The sequence below is a fragment of the Neopsephotus bourkii genome, unplaced genomic scaffold (genome assembly GCF_033783945.1).
Source record: "Neopsephotus bourkii isolate Nb327-2 ecotype Australia unplaced genomic scaffold, CSIRO-AGI_Nbou_v1 NB_1663, whole genome shotgun sequence".
NCBI lineage: Eukaryota > Metazoa > Chordata > Aves > Psittaciformes > Psittacidae > Neopsephotus > Neopsephotus bourkii.
The window spans coordinates 7,297,039-7,314,951 of NW_026902137.1; the positions used below are offsets into that span (position 1 = coordinate 7,297,039).

Sequence of the window (17,913 nt, forward strand, 5' to 3'; positions counted from 1 at the left end):
CTAGAGCCACAATACTTTGGTGCAACTACTTTAACAGAATACTTTTGAGTGTATTAACAGCTAGCAATGTTTCCCACTTTATATTTCAGATCTTATTTTCTAACATCGAAGACATTCTTGGTGTTCACAAGGAGTTCCTGGCTGCCCTGGAATTTTGTTTACAACCAGAACCTCAGTCCCAGCACGAACTGGGAAATGTTTTCTTAAAATTTGTAAGTACAATGACTTAACGCTATCTGAAAATGCAGTTTCCTGTCATAAGCTCCCATGCCCCTTAGCTAGCCCTAATCTTTAAGGTTTGTGGCAGTACTATGACAATGTGTGTCTTGTATGAAAGTTGTAGGTAGGGTGGGAAAAAACTTGTGAATGAGGTTAGAACAATGGAAACCACATCAAACTTGCTTAAACAACAGGGTATTTTTAGAAACTCTTCCTTTTCCCATTGACTATTTTTTGTCCCTTTATTTTCTCACCCAGCTGATCATATTTTACTGTGAAGAATTTGTCAGCTTTGGTTCCAAATATGTCAAAACAGCACAATTTCAAGTAAATTAATAATTTTTCTGTGTATTTTAAAATTGAAACCCACAAAGGTCAAAGATCAAAGTTAAAACCAAAGGCCAATACATCATTTACAGTAGCTAGTGTCTGTGCATATATATTTCTTTCAGTAAATGAAAGGTAGCGTGAGATGGCTGATGTTGCTGAAATGCAGCACAAGTTACAACACAGCCTTTTACTGTGGAATAGATGAGTACCTGCATTCTGTAGCTCAAAAGGAAATAAAATTTGGCTTTTGGACTCATAATGCTGGCTCAAGAATGCCAAAGATACAGAATGTGAAGTAGTCATATGATATGAAGCTCTGCCAGTTCTAGGTTATTTTTTTTTGACGAATTTCTTTTGTATCGTCTGACTTTATGCCCAAGAGCTGAATTATTTGTTCTACTACATCCATAATATGATCATATGTGCTAGCCCAATCCAGTCACACTGATACTGCTGGGTAAGCTGGGAAAGCACAGACCTATACTGAGGGTTGTGCAACTGAAGATTATGCTTCTCTTATCAGAATTTGTTTCTTATACTGTGACATTCTTCATGTAGTAGATTTTTGTTTTGTTTTTAACTTGGCTCAGTTCTTAATCATTTATGTGTGCTATCCTCTGCCTAACGTGTATATAGAGCATACTGTATATGCAAGATCAGCTATTATATATACACCTAGTCAAAAGCTGGACTCATTTAAATGCAAAGTTACCTCATTTACATGTATAATACTTTGAAGTTGCACATTTTTTCACTTGGAGCAGCCCTCCTGAGATGTTTGAAAATGAGAAAGCACATACATAATAGCCATTTCTTCAAATTCTTATTAACTGCATTAAGCCACAGGCCAACTTCCTGTCAAAATATGTTCTATTATGCTTTCATAATCAAAATTCATGCCTTCACAGTTCATCAGGTTTGAGTGGACAGCAATTATACAGCCATTCATTACTCGTACAGCTTTACCATCTAACCCCCCCCATTTAAGTTTTATTTATGCTGTGACGATTACTAAAATAGTGTCAGAAAGTGTTATATAGAGATCATGCCCCAAAATTGTATCAGATGTGAGGACTGAATGTCGCCTGTTGAAAAACATGATCTTAGGTAGAGCCTTGAATACCCACTAGAATCATTGCCTGCCACAAGATGTGCTGTGCTAATACATTAGTATTCGTTAGTGAAGGTATCAAAATTAGAGGGCTTTTGAGTGATGCTGTCAAATCGTCTGCTGCGTTTGAGTGGCACTGAATAACCAGAACTGTTAATATCCCGTCACTTGACTGAATTCAAGCCTGGTACATGTAGTTATTGGTAATGTTTTCATGTATATTAGTGTATTTTGTAACTTTAGTGTTGTTAAATTTAATAATTATGTAAAGTTTTATTTATCAAACATGCAACAATACAGGAATTCTGAAACTGTAATGCTGGTGAGAATTTGTCTTCTGATAGAGGCAGTTTATCTGAGTACATCTTAAGTTTGTGGACTGCATTGGAAATAATGTGTACATCAACTATTTCATGATCCCCCAGGAAGGAAGCATCTTATACTGAAGGAAGTAAAACATATGTTTAATTCAGAATGTATAGAAAAAGCTGTTTTCATCCATAATTACCTTAAGGAAATACAAGAATACCATTAGGAGCATTGTGGTACCTAAACTGAGCAAAGATCAGTCAACAGAAGATTATCAGGAGAGGAGGAAATAATCTGTCCTTGCATGCAGATTGTGCTTAGGTTTTAGAAGACAAGCTTCACTGTGGTTATTTGAGAAGGGAGGTGAGATCTGTGCTCTGTCACAATAAAGGCTTCTACAGTGAAGCACTCCTGTACCATGGCTGAAGAGCTGCATGTTGTTTAGCCAGCTTACCCAGTGAAAACATAGGTAACCTGTTTCTTTGGTCTTTCATTTTGGGTAAGTAACACCTGAAGCAAGCTGACAGATTTTGTAAGGGTTCTGAAAGAATAATCACTGCACATTGACTCCGTGAAGTGTTTTAACAGATGAGGTAATGCACTTGCTCTCATATGTAGTTGTGAAAAATTGTTTTACTTCATACATTGTTTGCCTTAAGGTCATTTGATCAGGTGATCATGAGTTCATTGTCTGATGTGGGATGCTAGGATTTCTTTTGGTGTTCTAGTTCAGTATGACTATAACGGACAGTAAAGAACATGCTTCATTCAAAATTTCATCTGCAGCCTTAAACAAAATGGCATGGAGAAAAGTCTGTAACATCAAAGAGAGTATATGAGCTTGGAATAATCACACCTCATCAGCACAGGCTCTTTTGTGCAGGTCATGAGAACGTATGACTGTCTGCAGAGCAGAAGGGCAGGGAATAGACAGATGCTTCATTTCTGATACTGCCATATTGCTAGAGCTTTGGTGGAGTAATAGCTAGAAACTTGTTCAAGGGGCACATGTTTTCTTCTCATTTTTAGGAGCAGTGTTGTATGAGTGATCAGTTTTACTGTCCAAGTCGTCAGAGATCTTGTTTTGTTGAGAATTATAGCTGTTTTGTTTAGGTTTTTCATGCTGACAAAATTGTTTCCAACCTGCTTTGGAACGTGAAAACTCTTTGTTAAAAATGTGTCCAAATAAAATTGTTACAATTTTCCCAAAGTCTTACTTGCTTTTTCTAGTCAGAACTATTTTCCAATTTGCACTAATTTGTGGGCAGTTCTAGTAGACCTAAAATAACATATTTGGAGAATAAACTATTGGTTAAAGATTTATTTTAACCAAACTAAGAATATTATAGACTTATTTCCGTCACTAAAATCAGAAGGACTAACTATGTATCCAGCAGATTTGCTGAGTAAGAAGGTGCATTTTTATGTGGTCACATTTCTGACCATAATTGCACTTTAATATAGAATAACTGCAGGTTCAGAATTCCTGGGCTAACATCTGTAATTATGTAACTGATAATTTCCTCACCAGGGCATGGGAGAGTCCAGGACTGAATGTCACCCAGAGAGGAAATTAAACACTTCAGACACTGAGTAATTTAAAGCATAGTTCTCATATTTGTGGGTCTCATGCATGAAGGACAGCTGGAAAAGACTTGATGAAAGCACTCTGGTGTGTGTGTAATTATTGTACTGATTTGAGCTTTAGCAAAGGGATTTTGTTGTGATCTAAATATAACCTCCCAAAACTCCAGGCACTCAAAGCTGCAGTCAGAAACCTGAGCAATGACATTTTGTGTGCATTGATGTAACGGATGCTGTAATGTTAATGGTTACTATTTTTAGTTTCAAGCATGCTGCTTGTGTGCATCCAGGGAGTTGAGGGGAGATGAGAGGAAGAAATGTAGGAGAAACTCGTATATCTGTCTATTCATTCTGTAATTCTTCAGTTTTTATGGTTGAAAACAATCCCATGCCTTCCCGTTGCCTCTTTTCTATTGTGCTATGGACCCAGCCCTGCCTTTTCCTGCATCTGGTGATCAGAAGCCTTTGTTTCTTTTCAGCTTCCCAGTATTAAACTCTAGTAGTAATATGAACAGCTGTAGATGAAGGATAAAAGTCTTGAACATCTGCATTCCAGCTCTTTGCACCATACTCTTTGTGGCTATCACTTTATTTGCTTCGTACCATTGTTATTGTGTTTGGACATTCATCTGTTTATTCTCAGTTCTTCCTTTGGAGGTACAAGGGGAAAATAAAAATTATCAGATTAATAATATACCAAATCCAAAAGCATTTTACAGTCTGTGAGCATGTCCATCTAGTCACTGTGTGTCTGACCAGAATGTCAAATTCTTATAAACTAATATTAAACACAATTTCTCTTCCATATGACAGTAGTAAAGGGGGAGTGCCAGATGAATGTAGTGGTGTTCACTTCGATTTGTGTTATTCAACTCCTTCATTTGACAGTAGTTCTTTGGACCCCTGTGAGTTGTCTTAAAAGTACATAGATGCTGCAGATACTCTCAGCTAACAGAGGAGGCTCTGACCAGTGATACGAGTCCAATCAATAGTAAGAAAAACTAACTTCCTAGTTCAGGGGAGATGGAAAGATTCAGATAGAATGTTTTTAGGCCAGGATCCTAAAGAGAAAATTACTGATGTGAATGCCACAGCAAACTCCGGAGGGCATTGTCTGCGTGGCATGGTGCCCTGAGATGCCTCACATATTACCCCTGGCAGAGGGCCACACTAATGCATCTAAATTACTTCTGATATGTGAAGTAGGATGTCTGAGTAGCTTTGCATGGTACCTCTGTTGTGGCATAGGAGCTGGCCTCAACCAGGAAAGAAGCTACTGTTGTGAGAAGGACCCAATAAAAGATGCGTCTTTTTGGTTTCTGTGCTTTGTCCCCCCTTTTGTTCCAGTGAATGTGTTACTGGAATCTTGTAATACAGCTGCTGCTTCAACAGCTTTGAAAGGATCATATCACTCCTTGCCTGATCTGCTCAGGTATGGAGATGGTTGTTAGTGCTGCTTTTGTGAATCATTTCAATGTTTCCAAATATCTGATGTTTGCAATGAGTTGAGCATCTCTGATCACTTTAGACAGAAGTTGTTGTACCGTCTTTGATTCTGGAGAGCAGTAAAGCAGAACTTGCTGCTGTGAGCTGACCCTTGTTTCTTAACAGGGGATTTCATTCTGCTGCATGTGCTGGTCCCTGTGACATGTTCCAGTGCAGGTACCTCAGCCTAGTTGTGAACCTACCTTTCCCTTCCTTTAATTTCTGTAATAATGTTTGTTATTTTGTGTGTATTTGTTGAAATTCTTTCATTTAGAGAAACTGTTATAGACAGCCAAGTCACCACTGTTTATTGTTGCACTGAAATAATGAAGCCTGGCTGCTTGTTTCAGGACACAGAGTGAACCAGCCAACTCACTGGGGGTTCCTCTTCAGCCCTGAAAGGCAGGGGATTTCCAGCTGCTTGCTTTGTGATACAGTTACCTTCCAGATCATGGCTCTTCCCAGCCACTTCTGTTTCTTCCTCCTGCAGTAGTCAGCACAGCTCAGAAATGTCAGCCCCTTTGCTCCTGACTTTACTCTGCTCCTACCTAATCCTCTGGAATATCCCGACACACATGCAAGTATCCCTGAGGTAGCAAAATCCCTTTTTTCAGCAAAGACTATACTATTTCAGTGATGCATTAAGAGGAAAAGTCCTGGAAGCCTGTGTGCTCAGAAAGCTGATGTTAGAGTAAGTCAGGAATTAGTTGAACACCTCTATACATTATTCACGTTAGAGAGGTATCATGCACTTCATGTAAACTGCAACTCTAATGCTGCTCTATGTACACACCTTTTTGTAAAGAATTTGGTATTGGACTGTGACAAAACAGTCACTCCAGTTTTGTCTGAGTCAGTAAGTTACTCTGTTTTTCCTTGCAGAAAGACAAATTCTTTGTGTACGAGGAGTACTGTAGCAACCACGAGAAAGCACTCAGACTGCTGATGGAGTTGAACAAGATCCCAACAGTGAGAACATTCCTCTTGGTAAGCACCTTCTCTAGCACTCTTGACTTACTGATGTGACTTTGCACTGTACTCGTAATAACCTTTTGGTATCCCAGGAATGGTGGGCATTTTGCAGACATTACCCATTCCAGGTATGTAGCACTCAGGATGGATGGGTATTGAAATCATTGATGAGTTGAAGCACAGAACTAAGCACAGCTCTGGTATGAGAGATTTCAGTGGAAATGGATTTTTTATTTATTTTGTAAGAAGCAACAGAAAATTTGAGCAAAGATTGTGAAAGGAGTAATGCAATAAGTCAGCAGCAGGGCCGTGACTAGTTCCCAGTGGATGTGATTCCCTGCTCAGTTCTCCAACCAATTGACCATCTGCAGAACCACCAGGAAAATGTGGCCTGCTTCTGCCACCCTTTTCCCTAGGAGTCCAGTTGTGGGCAAGAAATGTAGTCTGGATGAATTGCTTTCACTGCATCATTGCTGCTTTTATCAAAAATGACCTGACTCCCTGTCTAACCTTTGATGTATTAGAATCAATGTTGGGAGGGAATGTGGCATACAGCTTTCAAATGCTGAAAGAGGCTGGGTGGGAGAATAAATAACCAGTAGATAGTGCCTTTTGCCCAACGTTCCTTAATTTTCTTTCTTTTCTTGGATGTTTCTCCTCCTGTCCTTCACCCCAAATCTGCTTAATTTTGGGAGTTTCTTGCTTTCCTAGTTATGAACACATAGCATTTGGAATGCAGTTGGCATGTAGGTGAGGGACTAATTCAGTACACTAGCTTTTGTTTTTCTTAGAAAATGCTATGAACTAAAAGGAAGGCTGTCTTTCTGCAAAGGACCTGCTTCTCTGTTCTTCTCCCTGCTCTTCTCTTTTTTTCCTTTCAGCCAAAGCTCTTCTCTTTCCCAATATAGTACAGCAAACGAAAACTACTGCATAAAATGTTTGTCACAAGCAGAGCCAGAGCATTCTTTTAGCCACAAAATACAGGCCTCGGAGGGAGCAGCAGGGACAAGCACTTACGCTGTTGGGTAGTCAGAATCTCTTTGTCGTCTCCGAGTTTTAATGAACCTTGCTAAACCATTAGTTTGAGTCACCAAATGACCTTTGTTTGTGAGATCCTCTGGGTACTTCTGTTGAGAGAATCTAGTGAGAAAGAGGAGAGACAGAAGTGCATGTAAACACCATCCTTCCCAGTATTCAGTGTTCTCCACTGCCACTGGATTGGCAAAAGCCTCCTGTCTGTTACCGGCAGCAGCTGGCAAACTGATTACAAGGCACATAAAAGATGTCACACTGTCTGCTGTGGCTTGCTGCAGTACCTGAATCCAAGAGACTCTTAAAATAGCCATAAATATGGGAGGAGAGGCTACACTGAAATGCCTACTTTGCTGTGGCTGCTGTAATACCTTCCAGGCCCCCCTTCTCTTCTCTATTGCCTCCTAAAGCCAATGCTATAATGCCACCATGCAGAGAAAGCTGCATTAAAATACAAAGCTTTGCTTGTGAGGATAGGTTTGGCCTGATCGCCCCTTCGCAGCTGCTGAAATATAGGATGTGGGAATGTGCCTGAAAAATCAGTAAGTGTTAAAGGGCAGTTTTGAGCCCAGAGCTAGAGAGAGGGCTGAAAGAAGAGATGGGAAGGACTGAATCACTTGAGACTTGGAAAATTGGACAGGGAGCATTGTGAGCTGGTAGCCAACGCCATGGATCTAGAACAGCCTGGGGAAGGGTTATTTTACAGATGATTGTCTGTAAAAATACCAGTTAGGACTAATGAGATTTATGTATGATGTCTGTGAACATTCCTTGAAGAGCAGGATTGTTGAACTACAGCCAAAAACCTACTAAATTTCAGAGTGTGTCTGAGCCACAGCACGCATTTCACAAGGGAAAATGTTATCGGTGATGCCCCAAAGCAAGCAGATCTTGGCTGAACTGAATTTAAACTTTGGCTGCTGTTGACAGGACAGGTTTGCAACCAGGGTGATATTTGGAGCAAATTGTCCAGATTCACGGTCAAACATAGGAATGTAGACTAGTCTATCTAAAACAGGTTTGTGAGTCCACTACCTGTCTCTGGCAGCAGCCAAAACCAGAATCTTCAGGGAAACGTATAAAAGCTTACAGGTCAGTCTTTGTTTAGCACATGGAGAATAGAGATTACTGTAACAAAACAAGGACAGGTTAAAAGGACTGTAGGTTATTTTTTTTCTATGCCATACCCAATTCTTACACTACCTTTCCATATCAATACTGATAAAAAAGTTCCCATAGCAAGTTGAAGCACCACTTGTTTGAGGTAATGTGAACAAATTTATCTGTGAAATTATTCTTCTGGAATGCAGGGACCCTCCAAAATTGTGTGAACTTATTGTGTGAGTATTGCGGAGGTTGATCAGTTGCTGCTTCTGTTCCTCAACCTAAAATCTGTTTGGACTTGGATTTCTTTGGTGTATTGGTCTGATACTTGTCTCCTTCTTTACTGTGTTTAACCAATGCTTGGAGGGTAGCTGGGCAAGCAGCACCATGTGCTGTGACTGGTTGATGCTCCATGTGTGCTGGTTACCCAGACAGTGCACCCATACTGTTTGTCCAGCTGTGATGAGACATAATGTTTTGCCAGAGAATTGGTGGATGTGATACAGATGATTCATCTATTTCAATTCAGCATCGATTTCCTCCAGACATAAGGATTGGACTGGAGTTAATGATGTGTTTACTAGGTAGTAAGCTTTATTTTGGCCTTCAAGAGTTTTCTGGACCAACAGTGCAAACTTTGCATCGTGAATAAACACTATTAATTGTTGGAGTAGGTTGGATTCTTTTGTATTTCAGTGGTGAATGAAGTCCCATTCCCTGTGTCTTAGGTGTGGCAAAGTGTTTTCTGACCATAATATGTGTTACAGGAATACAAAACCATGTCCAAGAGCATCTGGAAGCTTTGTGTCTGAGGTAACATTTGTTTCCTTTTTTGATTACAGGGTTGCATGCTTTTGGGAGGCAGAAAGACAACAGACATTCCACTAGAGGGTTATCTGCTGACTCCAATTCAGAGAATTTGCAAATATCCACTTCTGCTTAAGGTAAACCAAAGAAAGTATTTCTCCAGATGGTTGTTTTATTCTTGGAGTGATTCTGTGTTTTTGTAGCCCTGGCTCTTGTCACTACTACCTTCCTGGCTTGCGCTTGGAAAAGTTGGATCCTCTCTGAAGAAAATGGCTTTTTATGGGTACTGTCAAAATGCTGCCTGAAGCTGACAGGCTGCTAAATCGCATAATGGTGCAGCTAGACCAGACATGGCAACTACTGAATAATACGTTTTGACTTCAGTTCTGTTCAGATGTTTACTAAGGCTTGAGTGCTATTTTAGCCACTTCCTGAAAAGCTTTGTTCAGAGAAAATAGTATCAGTGTTCTGAAGGACTGGATGGCTCTGGGGACTCTAAATGGGATACATCTTTCATCATGAAGTCTTTAGTTTGAGTGTGTTCAGGTCAGTAATGATCAAAATCCTGTATCATCTGACAGCTGTTTGGAGGCTTGTTTGAAAAGTGGTTGGTTGTCTCAGAGGAGTTCCCAGTGGATAGGTGTCATTGCAGAAATGAGTGCTGCAATTGGCAGTAATTGGCTGCCTTACAGTATTCTTACTGTAGGAGCTAAAGAATGAAAGACTTAAAAAAAGCCAACTTCCCTCTCATCCCTGCAGGTCAAGGCTGGGTCACATGTCTGATGGGGATGAGGAGAGGGAGAAGGGGAAAGCAGTTTCTGGGAGAGCTTGCATCACTGGGGGCTGTGTAGCTGTTCTGTGACTAACAGCCATCAGTCTTCAGAGATGGCAGTCTCTTTCTCAGTCAGTAACATTACATTTATTAAAATAAAATTAATGAATAAAAAATATAAGAAGAAATTGTGAATGACGTGTCCCTTCCTGAGCTGTGGTAGAAAGTAACAATTAAACAATTTAAAGCTGTTGCAGTTCTGTGTCCCTACATTCAGCATGATTAAAGGTTTTCATAGGTACAAGCTCGTAAACTCAATACTGTGTTGTTCCATTTACAGTTTTGTTTCATCTGAAAAATACTGAAATCACTTCTTTCCATTCAGTTGGGGCTTTCAGAGCCAAATTCTAAAATTCTTTCCTACAGGTGGAATCATTGTCTATGTAGCCGTGCACAAGCCCATCTTAGAGCAGGCATTCATGCACCATTCCTTATGGATGTAGCTACTGGGATCTATGTGTATACAGCCAGTTTATCGGTCCAGTCAATCTGTCCACAACTTCACTTAGAGTTGGAACAAAGGCACACACAGTTTAGGCACAGGAGGAGCTAATGTGTGAGACAGCTACAAACATTTCTTCCACAGTACTAAGATAGGGTAAAGGATGCCTAGATCAGGAAAGCACCTAAGTGGCTTCAGCACAGATTTATCTTCAGAGAGAACTGGTTCTGTAGGGATAAAACGTAATGATGCCTCGGTTTAAGTCCATTGTGTTTATTTGGGGTTAGTGTGGAAAGGATTTGGTAGCTGTTCAGTCTGTGGCTTTGTGTGATGACTGTGAGCAACATCCATGTGCACAGTAAAGGAGTTCCTATGGCATCTGATACTGTAAACAGACCAGGGGATGTGGGGGCCTTAGAATGTGCATTTCTGCCCAAGTGTTTTGATACTGATTATGTTTTCTTGTTTTCACTCTGTAGTGTTTTCTGTGGCTATTATCTAGCTGTATGTTCAGGACTGAAAATCAGAGATTTTGATTCCTTACAGGATTCCCTTTTCTGTTTTCCAAGAAACTTCAACCAGAGGAAGTAGTGGCTGGGTTCTTAATTTTGAATTGTTCTCTACATTTGTGCTGTTACTAAAAGATAAAGAGTTAATCTCTTTCAGGTTTCCTGTCGTGGTTTATGCTTTGTATGAAGACAGTCATTAATGAGTACAGAGTCTGGAGACCACATTTATTCATTGATTTATGCCATGCTGGAGATACCTTAATCCAGTTAGAGTGGTCAGTATCTGGGGTGCCTTTGCCGTGCCCATCTGAAAGTGATCTTTAACCAGTTCTATCCCAGTATTTTCCAAACTTTTTGGACCAAAAGGTCACTGTTAGTACTCTATTTTTCTCATGTTTTGCTCTGTGTCCCTGTTAAGCTTGAAGCAGCTCTGAGGTCAGTATGGTTTCATTTAACAGATCTGACCACTCAGTATGTGGACCACCAGTCATCTCTCAAGCTTAGTTTGGGGATCTCAGCTGTAAGCCCTGCACATGGATGTCTTGGAGAACTCCCTACGTTTCTTCTGCACCTCAGTGCCTCGTCTTTTTTTGTTTTCAGTATGACTTTGTTGCTGAATCACCCATTGCTAATCAGACTTGCTTTATTTCTAAGCTTTTCAGAAAGCATGATTGTGAGTTGTGGATGTCTATCAGTTTGGATCATCTGTAGACTTTTATCAACTGACAGAAATCAACTGACAGAAACTTGACTTGCAAATTAAAATCTCTGTTCTGTTGTAAAAGCTCTTAAAAATATTAGAATGGCAAAACCTGCCAATAATATAAATCATTTTAAATATCAGGGCTTTTACTGAAATGCCATGAGGATGCTGGCTGCAGAAACATGCTTAGAAGAAATGCACCTTTGATTACAAGATAGTAGCATCACCAATACAATTATGTTTTGGTAGGTTTCAGCTTAAGTTTTCCCATTCCTCTGTACCATTCTAGGAAGGTGTTTTGGCAAGTTTGGGGTTCTGTATAGGGGATTGAAAGAGCTACAGATAGACCAATTTCTTGCTTTTCTTCAGGCATTTGCTTTGCAAGGGGGCAGTAAACAAAATACTAAACCAAAGTAAGTACTTCTAAGCCATAACACCGATCTTTCCAGGTTCAGTGGCAGCCAAAGTCATTGGGCTCTGAGGATCAAATATTGGCCTGTGGAAATAAACTGGTGGTTTCCACTTTCACATACATGTATGACTGTAAATGTCAAAAGACCGGGTTGCACAGCCCTCTCTTCTTTGAAAGCTAAAGCCAAGACCAGTAAGGCTAAGATGGAGTCAGTGTTTCTTGCTTTCAAGCCACAGCAGGGTAGAATACAGATAACTTTGTCCTCTGACACCAACTCTGTGCTTTCTGGGGTGGGTACTTGGGTGTTTGGCTCTGATGCACTTGACCAAGACCCTCATGTGTTTGTTGAACAAATAGCATGAAGGGAGCCAATAGGAGGAGCTGTGATGAGGCATCTGGTGATCTTGCATTCCATCTTTCTATGGATTTCTTCTTGTATACATGCTGATATAAATCACACACTGTTCAGTACTTGAGAATTTCCTGGACAGGAAATAAAAGCTTAAAGAAAAAGCTGAGGGGAATTTCATTTTAGTTAGGCAACAAATCTGCCTCAGTCAGTGAGATTCTGCCATTACAAGGGGTTGTTCAGCTCAGAAACTATCCATGATGATTAGAAAGTGTAGTTAATGCTGATTCTCAAAGGTAGTGAATTCGCAATGAATAAACTGTGTACCATTCAAGACTTGCTTGACACTTGCTAGCACAAAGTTACCAGAGTGGACACAAATGTTTCCATCATGAGAATAGCCAAGGGAAAATCCTGGCTGATTCTGTTATCGCTGACCAGGAAAATGCAACTCTCCAAGCCAGAAAAAAGTAGATTTAAAAATAACACAGCCCTCAAATTAAGTATTTGCTCTCCCTTTGCTACTGAACTGCAGTTATTGCTCCTGAAATAGCTGGTTTATATTCATGGGGATTGGATCTTACTTTATCTAATTCCCAGGGCAAACAGATACTACTGTATTCCAACTGATGAGAAAAGTCATAGGCCAGAGCTATCCTACTTTCCTCTTTTACTTTGTTTTTAACAAGAGTTTGTGAACATCCAGATTGTGTAGTAACTTTGATATGACCTTGTTATATTGTAAGTATTTTAGTATGGCTGCAAGATCGTATGAATGAAGTAAATCAGACTTGCCTGTGTTTGTGTTTGAAAGTCAACCTAAGTAGTAGGGAAAGGCATGTTTAAAATACTATAACTATTTTTTATTAATACCAGATGTGAGTATTCTTCTTCAGAATAATAGCATCTAACATGGAATTAATTTGGGTTATTTAATTAAGAAAAACATACTGGAGCATCTCCAGGTGCAGATACACTTTAAGCATGCACTGCAGTTGCTTCCAGTATCAAGTGTGGCAACCTTCAGTTGGGCATCTTATGTTACAGTCACTGACTGTAAACAGGGGGCTTGGTGGTGGTTTTTGCTTGCTTTCTGTCTGTTTTTCAAAACTTGTATGTGGGTTGAAGAGTGGGACTCAAACCTAGCCATGGTGTTTTATAACGCCATGCAAACAGAGAAGTATTATTAGTATTTTTGTCCCTAATAGAGTTTTTGTCTGCTTTGTGCATGAAAATTGTTGGCCAATAAGTTGTATCCCTGCTTCATAACCTCTCTAATGTGACCTCCACTTCTCTTTTTCTTGCTGTGAAACTTCAGCAATGATTTGAATTCTATTTGAGGATGTAGGAGTTATGAATATTTGTTAGTATGAGCTTCATTGTAGGGCTTCCTTAAAAGTGAGAAAGGGGCTTGGACTAGGTTGGAACAAAACAAAACTCCTTATTATGATGGGCATTCTGATTTGGTGAGAAGGAAAGCAGCAAACAGATGCATAGACCTTGAGAGCGTATACTGTGTGAGCAACTTAAAATTCCAGTGCATGTAGCTTGCTGCATAAGTATGTTCTAGCAGAATATTTTGGACTAAGGCAGCTCTGTCTCACCAGTGATAGCTGTATGACTCTGTATTAATTAGTGTGAACCACACTACTTGAGAGGAGAAGCAGCTGTTTGTGTAAACCAATCTCTGAACAAAAATAGCCTTTTTCCCTTAATAAAGAGCATTTATGTCAGTGAGAAGAAAACCCTAGGGGAGTGGTGATCATGAGCTAATCACACCGCTGGGGTGGGGATTAGGAGCAGTCATTTCTGCCTCCTCCCTCCTGGTGCACCAGGAATGTGCAGCACATGATAGCTGCACCCCAACGGCTCCCAGCACATGTCACCGAGGTGGTTTCTTGTTTGATGTCTGTTCTTTTAAGGAATTGCTCAAACTCTAGCCAGAAATGCACATTCCACTTCTGGTCCTTTAAAAATACCTCATAATGTACACAACCTCATGAACGATTTCAGGCAGCAACTGTGTATTGCTTCATGTGGTGGAAAAGTCATTGACCCTAGGAAGGGAAAAAAATCTGGATGCAAAAAGCTGAGTGTCCAGATGCAGAATCCTTTAGAGAAGGAAAGCCCAACACTGGGACATACACGAGTCTTAACAAAAGCAGTGCTGGGACATTGAAAGGGAAAGATGAAAAGCTAGGTTGGAGAAAGGTGAATTCACTGTCTTCCTCTTCTTCCTCTCTATTCATCTCAGCTGTTCAAGGAACAGAACCTGCCAATAGGCCAGAATTGGACAGATTTAACCTTTGGGGGTGTGAATTTTTGTTTTGGTGTTTTTTGTTGGTTCCACCTGCCCAAGGAAAGTGGTGTTGCTCTTAGATTCATGACATTGCCTAGTTGAAATCCAACTCTATGTAGCACAGCATTAAAAACGGTATATACCCTACAGAGTTGTCAGGAACACTGCCAATTTGTAAATCATATTTCTGTCTTCCACACATTCTATATATAATCACAGATAACTGGTAATATTTATAAAACTGGAAACATGTTTTAGTTGCATTTTAATTTAGCATATGTCATAGATTTGATGGCACATTGAATGTAATCTGTTTTACTGATTTATTGTTGCTTGTCTAGTCTTTACCCTGCAGAAACATTGACATAAATTACAAATTTTAATTATATACAGAATAAAAACCCCTGTTATGATTGGCAGGTACACAGATAGAGCCTCATGTAACATTTACTTTCTGGTTAGGTTAAGTGGAAAATAAATTCTAATACAAGCAAATATTCAATACTCTAAAATAGGACAGTAAACTTCCTGGAAACGGTTATATTCACAGAAAGATGATGTTTGGATTCTAGGTTTTGGGGTTTTTTAGAGCACATTTTGGAGTTGAACTGTTTATTAACACAACTTTTTGAACAGATAATCAAAGAAATACATTGTCTTTGTTATCTCTGTAATCTTGAGATATTTAGTAGGTAACCAACGGATGTACCTCTGAAACCATCCTTTATGTGTGCCCTGGTTTGTGGTGCAGAGTGGAGCAGCCTGGCAAGCCATGATTTGCAGCAGTCAATGAACAACGTTGATGTTCATTGCAAAAATCCATGTTAAGCTGTGTCTGAGTGTCCTCGGGAGTATAAAGATAGGAGGAAGGAATTTGAAATATAGTGATTTGGAAATTTCAGTGGCAAAGCATGTATTGAGTTGTCAGGTTTAAGTACACAACCAACCATTTTTATGTGGCAGGGGAGGGCATGGGGAAGGATGACAGAGGTGTCTTGTTTTAGAAGAGCTCAGTTAAGCAGAAGAGCATCCTTTTTTCTAGGAAATATTAAAGTTGTTTTTACATTTAACCCCCCCCTCCCAGTTTCCTCTGCCCGCCTGCATTGCTCGCTACTCATCCCTCCTGCCACCTCCTTGCATCTGTGTCATGTTCTTTTTGCTGAGTTCTCTCCTCAAAGTTTTTTTGTTTGTTGTCTGTTTTTGGGGGGCAGAAGCACAAATAACGAATCAACAAATGAGCAGTTGACGTGTTTGTTGTCTTCTGTGATTTAGTTCTTATATTTAGATTCCATCATGTTTAGAGCTTTTAACCTTCAGCTATTTAAAGCTATACCTGAGATCGAAATTCTTAAGGTGGAAATCCTTTTACTTCATTGCATAAGCAACACTTGGCATTTCTTAGCAGGTTAGATGTAGATGTCCTGTCCTTCCTTTCTGTATGCTGTTCAGGAGGACAGTACAGCTTGGAGTGCTCTGTAACTCCTGTTGTAAAATGAGTTGTGTTCTGCGTGTAGGTGTTACGAGTGGCATAAACTCCAATCTTTGCAGCTATAAAAGAGGAGTGAAATGAAAGGAAAATTCTGTGCTAGAGGACACAGTTCCCATTTCCTTCTTTTAAGTTCTTTAAAGAATGATTTTTTTTTTTTCCTCCCAGCTTATGATATGGAATACCTTTGCAACTCCCCCACCTTCTGAAAAAGAGAAAAGTCAGAGGATAATGGCAAAGAAGTTAGAGGCAGTGAAAAATAACAGATTTTCTGTTCACCACTGGAGGATTATTATGAATTAGTTTAAGAAACTCTTTGCAAGGAATAGTTTTCTGCAAGTGGCATCAATCTCATTTCCTGGACATATTAGTGTGTGAATTGCAATACAAGAGATAGTAATTCCAGACAACATACATGAGCTTTGCGGAGGACGAGACACTCATACCCAGGGTTTGCCATCTGGTCCATTTCTCAGCTGCTTTTCAAAATGTTGTCAAATGCTCTCAGAGTTTACACATCATAAATCTGTCACTAAAATAAGTAAGTGCCCAGGGCTCCCTGACTTGTGTTTCAGAAGTGCTAGGCTCTGCTCTTTTGAGGAATGGCAGTGTCAGAGCAGCGTGGCTCTTCCTCAGAGGGCTTAAGACTAGGCAGTGGTGAGACAAGTTCTCAGACTGTCTGTGCCATTTATGCAGCTGACTGCCCCAACCAGCACCCTTCCTGCCTTTTCCAGCCATCTCTCCAGGTCCTTGGGCAGAACTGCAGGCACCAGGAGTGATGAAGATGCTGTGCTCATTGAAGCAAAAGCCTGCTGTGAATGAAGAGTTCTTTGTGTCTTGGTGATATGTCAGAAAGGGATGTTTAGACAGGGCTGGTGTGTGTGCGTATCTGTTTCCAGAGCAGTGTGGGAGACACTTGAGCTGCAGAACTTCATTGATTTTTAATGAGAGTCATGTAGCAAAAATCCTGCACTGTTTTCAAAGCATGGAGCAGAGGCTGGTGTCACCAGAGTGCAATATCCCTCTGCTACCTTTTCTTCTTGAACACTTTCCTTGGCCTTATCTTCAGGAAAAGTAAAAAATTCCATAGGGAGTTTCACTTGTGGTATCAACTGACATTTGTAGCAGCCAGCCCCTTTTTCCTGTGCGTGTTACTCTCTAAATCAACCAAGATCATTAACTCCTCTCTCTTACTGGGATTCCTGGCTGTCAGCACATAACCCATCTCCTTTGTCATCCATCTGACAAGAGCCATTGTCAACTTCCATTTATAATTTTCTAAAAAGAGAAATTGTAGCTATGAGTAAATTCGCAAAACACCAGATCTGTGCCAAGAACTGAGCAGTTATATTTCATAGGACAATTTCGACATTCCCATCCATTCATTTGGGCCTTTCTGTCTCCAGGGTCTGTCTGTGTGGGAATGAGAGTACCTCCCATTGCTGTTATTTCAATTCTCAGAAGACCTGTCTCTTGCGTTACTTAAAGGAGCCTTGGTCATGAAGTGGTTTAATCTCAAGATGCAGATGTCAGTTTAAAACCTTCTGCAAAATGGAGTTGTTAATAAATAAATAATTAAAATACTGTGAGTTTCTGTAACAGTGGGTCTCAAGATTACTAGTGCTAGGGAATAAAGTCTTGCCAGTGTGAGGGAGCAGAGGAAGCACTGAGTCTGTGTAAAGGTTGAAATAAATCTGTACTACTTCTAACTCTAGCTTCCTCCTTTCAAATGTGCCTTCCAGTTTTGCTGTTATCTGAGCATCCCACAGTATATTTATTCTACAGTTAACTCCTACTAGTAGAAAAATACAGTTAAATATGTGCAAACCTGTTGCATGCTGAAGAGCTGTCTGTCTAAAGAACTCTGTAAAGCAGATCTGTGAATCAATACTAGGACAAAGAAAGTTCCTTGATTTAGTAGCTCAGTG

The 17,913-nt window shown here is 40.0% G+C and overlaps 1 protein-coding gene across 4 annotated transcripts in view; it reads left to right on the forward strand.

Moving 5' to 3' along the window:
• PREX1 (phosphatidylinositol-3,4,5-trisphosphate dependent Rac exchange factor 1) overlaps positions 1 to 17,913 on the forward strand; it is a 148,035-nt gene that overhangs the window by 66,037 nt on the left and 64,085 nt on the right. For all 4 annotated transcript variants that reach the window (XM_061375634.1, XM_061375635.1, XM_061375636.1 and 1 more), the window contains exons 3-5: positions 90 to 212; positions 5,921 to 6,025; positions 8,989 to 9,090. In XM_061375634.1, coding sequence (XP_061231618.1) covers positions 90 to 212; positions 5,921 to 6,025; positions 8,989 to 9,090 — 330 coding nt within the window. The remainder of the gene's footprint in view (positions 1 to 89; positions 213 to 5,920; positions 6,026 to 8,988; positions 9,091 to 17,913) is intronic.